The sequence below is a fragment of the Antennarius striatus genome, chromosome 14 (genome assembly GCF_040054535.1).
Source record: "Antennarius striatus isolate MH-2024 chromosome 14, ASM4005453v1, whole genome shotgun sequence".
In the NCBI taxonomy this organism is placed as follows: domain Eukaryota; kingdom Metazoa; phylum Chordata; class Actinopteri; order Lophiiformes; family Antennariidae; genus Antennarius; species Antennarius striatus.
The window spans coordinates 15546341-15558372 of NC_090789.1; the positions used below are offsets into that span (position 1 = coordinate 15546341).

Below are 12032 nucleotides of genomic sequence, written 5' to 3' on the forward strand. Positions count from 1 at the left end.
TAGCAGTACGTATGAGTGATTTAAGCGAATTGGTTGCATTGAATCATTTCTGAAGGTGATGATTACCTTCTATAGGGTACAAAGTCAGTACAATGTTTTCTGTTCATATCACCATGGTTTCCAAAAGCTTTTTATATTTGATAATTTTATGTGGTTTTTCCATTTCATCACATCAACTTCCACAATTTAGAAGCTTTTCCCCGATAGGCTCATAGGATTTCTGCAGATTTCTGTCCAATTTTATCCCCTGTGGCACCAAACGGCTTATCATCCCTCACTTCATGCCGCAATATTCCCGTGCCTAAGACTGTCACATCCCCTTGAAGGCCTCTCATATTAATCATGTAGTACTTTGCTTCAGAAAGACATTTTCAAAGGGTGATTAATCTGCCTGCCAGTTGTAGGCTTCAGTTAATATTTGGTTCTAATTGCTTCAAACACTAACAACTCTGCTGGGCTATTCTTTCCAACAATTAGCCTTATATTGACTGTCCAAGGCTATTAATTACAAACAGGTGATATTCTCAAGGCTGAAAAAGGCTATTAAGTCAATGGAGCTAATCTGTGCAAGGAAACTTTGCAGAGAAGTTTAGAATAAGAAAATTAAAATATCCTTTCTCTGCTGCTTTAAACGTATCCCTCGCTTCCCAAGCTAACATAACAAAATGCTAATAAGAGCTGCAGTTGTAATCAGAGTAATCAGCATTTAGTTTGCACATGGATGCCTCTGCCCCCCCCCCCCCCCCAATCAAATTATTGGAATGAGCCGGCATCCAGCATCTGGTCTCATTGGGTTACATTGACCTCCTGGGGTCACAATGGAGCTCGCTGTAGTGAGCTGACGGAGGTGGATGATTGCGAGGGAGTAATTGTGCCGTGGGTGTTGCTGGCTAGCGGCCCTGACAGTAAACTTAGACAATAGTCAGGGAGGCCAGGGCGGCGCTGGCAGATAATGATGCTGCTAGAAGAAAGAGTTTCACATGGGAACTGGCTGCATCAGGCTGGGTGAGGAAGGCCAGAGAGGGTTCAAGAATGGAACCAGCAGCAGCCACATAGCGGGCTTCCTGATTCCCACAGGCCTCCATCACAAAGACCAAAATAAAGTTGCGAGAAGATAAGTGAGACTGAGGAACACCTCCTTTGACAAGCCGTGATTGGATACCTCAACAGTTGAAGTTGCTGTTTTGGTTTAAACAATGATCCTCACTCTGTTGTTTTATTTCTTTCCACATGTACACATATCTTATACTTCTTTGGAATCCAATTTATATTCTCCCAGTTCACAGTGCTGTGAGATTAAAGTTCGATAATGAAGATTTGAAGTCAGCAGCAGTGCAGCTTCGCCACGGTTTCACTTTGTAGTTTCATCTCCATTATAAAAACCCTCTTAGTCGTTTCACTGCTGAAGCAGAGGCAATAACTGTTAACAAAAACTGTCACTTGTTTTTTTACTCTTTACTTCTCTGGGCAGTGGGGCTGCAAAAATAAAATTAGGTTGTCCACATGAAGCATCGATAAGATGAGGAAACCCAACAAATGCTTTTCTCTTTCTCTTTATCTAAGGTTAAGGTGCCCTTGAGCAAGGCAATTCATTCCTAAAGTAATTGCATTCATGGAGTTTACAAAGCATTGGTCTGTTGTTGTGCAAGGCTCTCCAGAGTTCAACTTTAGTTTTTATGTGAGTATGAAGAACTGAAAATGAGAACTCACGCACAATTAACTCTTTCCCCGGATGAACAAAGACAAAGGGGAAAAGACTGATGCATTTACTGAGACAATTAGTCCTAAATGCTTCTTGCAGGCATGGAAGTGGCACACTGACTGTTCCTATCTCCAAAATCTGCGGTTTTGAGTCATTATCCTCAGCCCTGGGTGACCCTCCAACTGTACCCTGGAGCAGAACACAAGCAGAGAAAATCCCATCAAGTTCAAAATGGTTTGAAAGACATCTGGCGTAGAGCTGGAGGCCTAATTCGATCCTGCACAGTCATTTGTGCAGGAAGAAGTTCACCAGAATGTCATCCGTCAACGCGTTTAAACACAACGTTTTTAAGAGAGTACAGTAGTTTGGAATTTGAAGAAGTCTATATGATAAAGAGAAATGGGTAGGGTAGATAATACTAGCTTGAGTTAGCGTAGCATTAAGACCAAAAATAGAAGGAAGCATTTAACTTTGCTTTGTCAAAAAAAATTCAAATATGACCATCTCTGAAGCATTTTGAATCTTGTTTTTTTTATCCATTAAACAGTTTTGGTGTCCACTGCCTGGGCAGTAACCACAAGTCTCACCAACGTGAAGCTAACACACAGCAAATAGGGACTCTAGGACACAAAAAAGCAAGAAATCACCATTTTCAATATAGTCTATAAATCTGAAATATAGTAATGTATTAATTCGTGTGATTTGCTAGTGTCTGATATAACCTGGCGAGCTACTTCTTTCCCGTGTCGTTTTTGTGCTAAGCTAACTTGCTTTTGCAGTATTTTTAATCTAGTGTAATTCTAGTGTAATAAGTCCATTTCAACAACAGTTAATGGTTAACTAAAACCAGCATATTCCAGAAGGTAAAACTCATTGTTGTCATCTCTTTTAATGTTAAAATACATTTTTTGTCTTTCTCTCTGCAGAACCTGATGGCCAAGGCGTTGTACGACAACATGCCGGAGTCCCCTGAGGAGCTAGCCTTCCGTAAAGGGGACATCCTGACTGTGATAGAGCAGAACACAGGAGGTCTGGAGGGCTGGTGGCTCTGCTCCCTGCATGGCCGGCAGGGCATAGCCCCAGGAAACCGTCTAAAGCTCCTGATTGGACCTATGTTTGAGGCCCAGTCGCCGTCTGCCAGTGCAGCTGCCCAGTCCTCTCCTCAGTGCTCGGCCTATCAACAGAAGCCTGGATCAGGCGCTCAGGGGATCTACCAGGTGCCACCCTCCCTCCAGAGCACACAGCAGCAGAGTCAGCAGAGTATTTACCAGGTTCCTCCTGCGCAGGACGTCTACCAGGTCCCACCACGGAGTACTCTGGCTGCTGATGGCGCTCCCAGCAAGGTGAGATAGAAAGAAAGAAGGCTCTCATATATATTTCCCTAGAGCTGCAGATAATGCCCGTTTTCCTTATCAGTGAATTTGTCCATTAGTTTTTTTTTCATTAATTATTTAATACAATTGTGTGCCATGGAGAGCCCATAAGGCTGATCCAGATTTCAGTAGCATTTCCTTCAGGTAGAAGAGAGGAACTCAACAATGAAAAATAAAATGAAGAATTTGTTTGAAGAAAGAGAAAGTGGAGAATTTTCTGTTCAGTTCCAACTGGAGAGCGATCTTTGAGATCAGTGCAGATTTCTAATAAAATGCAAATCTCTGTTAGGTGTGGCCTTTTCTAATGGGGCTCTAGGTGTGATAGGGCTTGAGATTCAAGCAGCAACACTGTGAACTGTTTTCCTAAAAGTCCACACAACTCTCACCGGGGCGACTGCACACTGAAGCAGGAGAGATTGTGGGTCTGTGATGTGAAATACGGTCAGGGTGTGCCAGGTCTGGCGCTCACCACAGAGCAGGGTAGTGTTTTGGTGCTCGGCTCCCATTTGGCTTTTCTTGTACATTGGCACGCTGAGTGCAGCAGAGCTGGTCTAAGCCACAGAAGGCCAGTGGATATGGGAAGAACTTGTGGAAAAGCAAACAGCACAAAGCTGCTTTTTGGATTTTGATGGAGCCCAGCTGCATGACTTTTTTTTTACTTGTTTTTAAATGCAGCACACAGGGTTGCTGGCAAACGTGTGATGCCAGGAAAAGTTTTCTGGACTTCTTCAGCTATATATACAATTCCCCATATTCATTGTTTCATTGACTTGCTGTGTATCATTAGACGATATATTTCAGGTTGGCCTATAAAAAAAGGTTTGGTTGCAGACATTTGTAACAAGCCATACAGAAAAGTAGGATGATTAAAAAGGTTTGCAAGGAGAATGTGTGGTGGCTGGAGGAACCAAAATATTACAAAGGAAGTAAAGAATAAATTAAGATTGTTAAGCATTTTTTTGGGAGGCACGGTGGCGCAGTGGTTAGCGCTGCCGCCTCACAACACAGCGGACCCGGGTTCGAGTCCCGCTCTGTGCGGAGTTCGCATGCTCTCCCTGTGTCTGCGTGGGTTCTCTCCGGGTTCTCCAGCTTCCTCCCACCTCCAAAAGCATGCGCTTCAGGTTGATTGGCCGTTCCAAATTGACCATGGGAGTGTGTGTGAATGATTATTTTGTTTCTATGTGGCTCCACGGTACACTGGCGTCGTGCCCGGAGTGTCCCCCGCCTCACGCCCTGAGACTGCCAGGATAGGCACCGGCTCCCCCGCAACCTGCATTAGCGGATTAAGCGGGTTGGAAGATGAATGAAATGAATGAATGTTAAGCATTTGTTTGTTTTATTTGTTTCTGGTCAGTAATGTTAGCATGTGTGCGTTGGCTAACATCACTAAAATCATTGGAAGTTACATGTCAGAAAACACGATGTAACCGACAGCTGGTCATTTTCCTTCTTTCGCCATCAGTACATTTTGTCACATCCCTTTGTCCGGCATACGCCCTTTATGGCCCATCAGCAAAAGAGTTATTTTGAGTGAATGGAGTCATTTTAAATGCATCAGGTAAGCACGGGTGAACATAGTGATGTTTCATTACCTATGGAAGTCATTGGCAAGTAACAGGAAGGAAGAATTTTCCTGTTCATTCAACCATTTAACTTGTTGGAGCACCTCAGACCAGATCATCCCTCCAGGAGACGGATAGTAATTACACGCTGGATGAGCTTTTGAGATCCTTTGGGGGAATTTTTTCTTTAACAAATCAGCCATGGCCATCATAGAAATGAGCTAAGGTGTGCGTTTTAGAAGGTAAATAGGCAGCAGGCCCTGAAGGCTTAGAGGACTTTGTGTGATTCACTGTGTGATAAAGTCAGCCGGAGCCAGGGGGCTGAGAGCAGAGGTCTGTCAATCAACCTGCACACTGCAGTCCTTCCAACACCTCTCTCTTCCACTAACAAGCCCTGAGGCTTAACCGAGGAATGGTATTAAAAAGGCTTTTGTGATAACATAGAAAATTAAATGTGCTTCCAATGAGAGTGTGCTTTTGCTGTAATCATGTCATTGGAGACATTAAATTCAGTCTCGGATGCTTAACTTTCCCTCTAATCTGTGGTGATCAAAGCGCAGCAATTTTTGGAGATTGTTCCTGTTTATTAAATGAAAGATTTTATTGCATGTTAGTGTATTGGAGTTTAAACAAGGCACTGTTGTTTTCCAGCAACGCCTCCTGACTCTTGGGCAGACACACCACCAGTAACTTGGATCAGAATCAGTCTAAACCAATTTCTGGAAAAGTATTGGTTCATAGACTGATACTTGAAGTTATTTTGGGTGTCTAGTGTTGAAAAGTCCCTTTTATTTTCTATCTTCATTGATTTAGTTTGCACAGACAGATGGAGCTCTTCCAAGGCTTGGTTTAACAAGTCTCTCCCTGTTGAGTCATCTTCATGGGTTTCTTTTAAAGTAGGTAACAGGCGCTGCTGCCTCAACAAACAACCAATTCATTTTATAATACTGATATTGAAATATAATCATAGAATAATGCAAATTATTAATAGCACAGAGCTACTTTCCTGCCACACTGACCTCCATACCACTTAAACAAAAATTAATTTTACCAATCTGTTATTTTGAAATAGCTAATTATCTAAAATCCCAGTGGAAGAAAGATAGCTGGAAAATTTTAGCTGAGCATTTTAGACACGAGTTGTGCTACTTATATAACTTGGATGTCGTTTATAGGTGTGGTTTGTTACTTTTATAGCATCTCTATAGCAACAAGAGCTAGGAGCCATTCATTTTATCAAACAAACCCCCCCCCCAAAAAAAAACTTTGAATCTCAGTTCACAAATTATACTACATCATAGTGTTTGTGAAGAAACATTTGTTGACATGAAATCCAACCGCTGACCTTTGCTCCTCCAAACACCAGACCCAGTTTTGTTTACTACTGCTTGTCTTTGTGCACCAGTATTGATGACATGCTTTGCGTTGACTCATCCTGCGTGCGGTGTAATGAGCTGAGAGCAGATGGGGCAGAAGGAAAACAGCCATTTTCTTCTGGTCAAGTGCAAACGTGTAAGTGAGCGCATACAGACACGTGAAGAGTCTGACGAAGGCTTCCTCAACATATAATCCTGTCTTATATTACCCTACAGCTTCCAGCGAAGACGTGTTCCTATACAACCTCTGTGTGTGGAGTCATGTCTGGCCTCACACTTTTTGCAAGCCTACTTTGCAGGGCAAATCCAGAATGGCAGCTGGTTATTTCTCTTCATGTGGTGTTGGGGTGCTGGTATATAAACGCAGAAAGAGGTTTGGCATTCTTAGCCTCTGGCTGTTTGATTCTGTGGCCTTGTCCTTGGTTGACCCTTGATCTGGACCCCCCCCCCCCATTCAAGGCCTCTGAGCTAGGACCTTGTGGGACAGATGTGTGGAGTGTTTGGCCACACAAAGAGGCTCCTCACACGGACGCCAGGAGAAGCCTTGTCATGCCTTTTATCGTTCTGCTTTCACAGGACCGTTTCTCATCCCGGACTTGAGCCTCTTGGTTTCCCCTTTCTTCAGTTTTGAAAGGTGTGTCTGTTTGACTGCATCAGTGTTGCCATTTTTTCCGTGCTTCCCCCTCTGACTCAGGCACTTAGGTCATGGCGTTCGAAGATGGGCTGGGTTCAGAGTTCAAAGATCTCCAACAAGCTTCTTATCTACTCCCTCCAGACAGCTTTTTTATTTCTTACTTCCTGACTCATAAAGGACTTCTGTGGGCATTCTTTCTTTCACTGCGTCATACCCAAAGATCCAATCTGTTCATAGGTGTTATAAAGAGGTAAGGGTGCAACAAAAGGATTAATAAACTCCCACACAACTCAAGGAAGTGCTCTGATAACTGTTCATGAACTGACTGACTGCCATCTACGTTGATAAAGTTTCTCTGTTAGTAGTAGCTGTGTTATGTGTAATGAAGGGTGTGTTTGTTTTCCCTGGTCATATTCTCTCTGCTAGATCATGCAAACGACAATCTCAGCACCAGATAAGAGACTCATGTCTTCCTGGATCAAGCCAGCTCCTTAAGATGCTTGTCTGCTTTTCATTGTCACAGTTGTGATGAATCGCTGGCCCATGAGGTTTGACCAAGGAGGCAAGGTCATAAATCAGTTGGTAGCAAAAGTAACGTGTTGTGCCGTGTGCATGCTGAGAGGACTTACTCGCCTTGAAATGTAAAAGCAGAGAATGTGATAAATGAACACAGTCAGGAGAGAAGACAGGAAAGGCTGAAAGTTCACTTTTTAGCGATACTACTTTAGAGGTGGCATTTACGAAATTGATACTCAAACTGCCTTTATTATCTGAAAATGAAAGGGAGTGTGTGTCATTTCATCAACAATGACACTTTTGTGTTGTTGTTTTTTCTTGGCCTTGTTTTTACTTGTGCTAGCAGCTCTATGGACAGCACAGCCATTTGCTTGACTAGTCCATCACTCATGTCCGGAGAGAAATAACTCCAACTCTCTCAGATTGATGAAATTTTGTGCAAACATTCATGGTGCCTGGAGGATAAATAATACTTACCTTGATCCTTTCACTTAACTCAGAGAACATCCACGACATTTTATGTATATAATTTGGAGTGCAGAGTGTCCAAACCCATCAGGAAGGAGCAGAATTAAATGTGGCTCAGTGCTACCAAAGAAATGTCAGCAAGCTAAAGACCTCGACTCAGAAACTGAACACGCTCAACATAATACCTGCTAAACATTAGTATGTTAGCATGATTTTTTAGCAGTATATTAATACAGTAATACAGTTCCTTACTACCAGCATGGCTGAACACTCTTAGTCCCAATCTGTTTGAAGATGAAGGGGTCATTGAAGACATTTCTGATGTCACGTTATAATCTCTTTCTTTGAAGGTTGTCTCATGATATTGTCTTCCTATCTTCCTAGAAAGATATTCAATGTAACATCTCTTTAGATGCTCATGTCACCGGATTAAGAGCCTACTTTGATCAGAAAGGATGAAGAATGATACTTATTAGTACTAAACTCGGTGTGCCCGTCTTTAAATCTCCTCATTAAGTCTGTTGTCTGTTTGGGTGTAGTCTCTCGGTCGTGATATGGAACTGGCTGAAAGCCTTGCAGGATTCATGAGTTAATTACCTCCATTAATTAGCTTGGTATTAAAATAGGTTGGCGGAGCAGCTGAGGGGAACATTATCGAGCAGTTCTGAGCAGCGGAGAAATGGACTACTATGCTGCAAGTGATGTCTTTGTGCTGTGAATCAGCAAAACAGGAAAATACATTCACAAGTCAAGGCAGTGTGGATGTGTTTGACCCAACCGGTGGTTCAGACTCCATTTCCATTCACACTTGTTAGAAGGTGAACCTGAATGCACCGTGTTGACAGAGCCAGAGGTAAATCTGGGGGCAGCTGCATTTGCCAGCTGCAGATTGAGGGATTAGAGCAAAAGAAAGGAGATGAGGAGGTGTGAATAAGGAGATGGATGGATGGAATTCAATGCAAGTGCCACAGGGACAGCAGAGCCATTGTGACCTTCCTTTATGAGCCGACCTTTGGTGGAAAGCCTCGTTAGGCCTGTTGATTTGTGTCAGCAGGCCTTCCCTCAGAGGGAGGAAGTGGTTGTATGTAAGTGTGTGGAACCAACGAAAAGGTGTGAAATGATGATTTCCTGCTACGTTTTTGTCATGCTCTAGTGTGGAATCACACCAACTGGCCACAGGGAAACATGGTAGCACTGGAAAGCATGGTGGAAACACAATGGTGTTCATTGGAATATTTTATGCTGTGTCTGTGTGTGTGTGTGTGTGTGTGGGGGGGGGGTTCTCACATTATTACTGTAGATTGCCCCAGTCTTCACGTTTTTTATTTTCCATTTATCACGACCATTGGTTTTTTTGTTTTTTTCTCATGATTCCTCAAAAATAAGGGAACAACTCTTTCATTTTTGGTGCAAATCCAGGAACAGGACAAGATGTTTTTTTGCTTACGACTTAATTTAATGAGTAATTCATTGAACCACATCTTGAATAAGTAAGAAATTACAGTGGCTGATACACTCTCTCTAAACTGTTGGAAATGCAAACACACCTTATAGCCAAGTATTATGTGTGAGAAAAGAAAGCTGATTTTTTTTTTTTTTTTACAAGTCAGGCTGCTAATTTAATGACAAATATGCCACTCCGTTTGAATTTTTAGGGAAATTCCACTGTAAATACTTGGAGACTAAAATCTTCATATACAATACATGAATCACAATCTTAACAAAATCTGTACAGTTTTACTACAGTACAGAACAAGGCAGTCAGAGACTGCATCTTAAAGTATTCAGGAATTTTTAACATTGAGAGGAAGTGAGCGACGTGAAGGTTAGTTCATCACATAGCAGGGGATCAGAAATGTATTTTTGCCCTATCAGCTGAACCGAACAACAGAAATTCAATATTGATTTGTCCACGTAGTAGAAAGGGCATTATCATCAGACTGTTGTTCTACTAAATGTACATAAGTCTGATTCTATAGTCCATAAATGTTTTCAGCTGCTCATCACCTCATAAACCTGGGAGTGTGTTTGACGCAGTAGTTGTTGCTGTTGTGACAACACCTCTCCAATGACTGGAGTAAAGCTGTAAAACCCTACCTGCCAAAACCTGAGCCTGCCAGGATGCTAAGCAAACAGCATCAGTGAGTCACCCGCCGTAACACGTAGGGGATTTAACAAGGCATCTATGTGGCTCCTCGGGGCACCAGTTTAAACCTGATCTCTTTTTAGTCACTCCGTTTGCTTTGCCTCCCCCATGAAGGAATCCGATGAGTGTATCACTTCACTGGAAACAAATGTTTGCTCAGTTGCCCCAGCTCCTCATGATGTCACCGCTCTTCTAAAGCCCTGCCATTGCCGTCATGCGAGCACCGCCTTCATTGAACGCAGTAAATATTTACCCATCCACAATTACAGCAGCGCCCGAGCGGCCCTCGCAGGAACGGCCTGCTGGGTAAACATAGATGTGAAATACATGAGCGGCGTGTCTCTGGCAGCGGCTAAGAGGAGCCGCTTGTGAGGCGAGTTCGACTCAAAGCAGTGACATGTACCTGTGGAAAAAGTCAGCGGCGTCTTTGACGGTCACCTCGCCGCCATCTGCTTATGGCAGCTGAGTCCAAACATCCGCCTGTTGTCAGAGCACACAGGCTCGACCCGTGGGGACGGCAGCCAGGGCTGAAGTGACCTTTCACCGGGCGTCGCTCTACCAGGCTAATGCTCAATCTGCCATCTGATTACATCCTGTTTGATCCCAGAAGCAGATCAGGTCATTAAATGCACAATTTTCTGATTAACTCTCTCTGTAAATGTCATTATCTTGAAGATATTTAGAACTCCGCTTAGAAATAACGAAATGGTTCTCCTTATAACTCCTGAACTTGCTTGAGATTTCTCACATTCCCATTAGTTTCACTGTGATCCAGTGATACCATTCAACACGTCTCTGGGTAAGCTTCAAACAGGAACTGTAATAGCTAAGTTTTCACATATTTTTATCAACATGAGAACACATTCAAAAAGAAAACATCATCCAAAGCTGTAAAATGTATTTTTCTTTTTCACAATACAGGCAACTTGAAAATCTAGATCTTATGAAATGTAGGAATTAGGAACCCGATGTGATTGATTGTTTTCCTCCTGCTTTAGAACAAACACATGGTGGTTTTTTATTGTTTCCACCACTATTAGGTAGATTCAACTTCTTTCTGTGCTTTGAACAGCATAAGCTCTCCAAGCGATGGTGCGTGACAAGAACCCCAAAGCTTCAAAGCTATTTATTCCTCTGCTGGTTTATTTCAGATCCTGATCTGACGTGTATTTACATCCCCCCGCGTTTCCCCCCTCCCCCCCTCGGTGTGTGTTTCAGCTCTGACCCCACACTGGTCCTGTTGGGGTGACGCATACGTGGACAGGAATGCCTGCGATGAACACCTTAAATCACCGCCGGCCTGTTCGCATTGGCTTTATGAGAACCGTATGGACTACTGTTCAGACTCCAGCTCAGATGAATGGCATTCCTTTCCATACTAGGCTGTGGACTCTCTTTTTCCGCTCCTTTCACCACCCCCCACTCCCACTTTTTTTTTTCTTAAATGTATTTTAAAAGTCAGTCTGGCCCTCCCCTTCTTCATCTCAAACATTAATCCTATTCTGAGTCAGTTGCGGGAACCCCCCCCTCCCCATCCTCCACGCTCACACTCCAAGTAATGCCTCCACAGTACAAGAGAAGGCGTCAGGATAAAAAGTTGGCTTTACTGAGACTAAAGTCTTACGCCTCCCTGGAGACTTTCCCTCTGCCAGGAAGCGATGCGTATGGTTCCTATTTTTGAGCCCCATTAATGACCCCTGCTTGCACCGGTGTGGTGATACTGGCGCGCGGGGGCAGGAGAGGATGGCTGGCTTTAAGAAAGGACATTCCCCGCATTCCTCTGTCTGTCTGACGCAGCGAGGAGGTCTGCAGCTCTGCTTCCAGGGTGAAGGTGCCGGGGGGGAAGGGGAATGGAAACATTGGGATCAGGAGCTGTGGGGGGAACTGATTAGCACCGATGGGAAAATGTGAATAACCAGGGGCAAAAAATGTCTCTGAAGGTGAAACTAGTGTTGTGTGTTTAATCACGCTCTAATTTGTCTGTACCACAGTATAAAATACTTTAAATACATATTTAATCATAGAATATCTGGATTTTTTTTTTTTTTTTAAAAGGTACCAATGACCCAATGATTACTTTCAGGTTCTGGGATGCTGATGTTGCTAAAATCTAACTTTTCGCTCTTTTTATTGCTCGCCTGAACTGTTTAATTTAGTTTTATTAGCTTGAGTTGCAATTTTCCAGCATGAAGTGCTGGGTTGAAACAGAAACCTGGTGATTTGTAGCTCTGCTTTCACTCTTTCAATCATTTCAA

At 43.1% G+C, this 12032-nt stretch overlaps 1 protein-coding gene across 1 annotated transcript in view; it reads left to right on the forward strand.

Annotated features, from left to right (window-relative positions):
- Positions 1-12032, forward strand: part of nedd9 (neural precursor cell expressed, developmentally down-regulated 9) — a 29632-nt gene that overhangs the window by 12111 nt on the left and 5489 nt on the right. The window contains exon 2 of the mRNA XM_068333210.1: positions 2629-3045. Within this exon, the coding sequence (XP_068189311.1) occupies positions 2629-3045 (417 nt within the window). The remainder of the gene's footprint in view (positions 1-2628; positions 3046-12032) is intronic.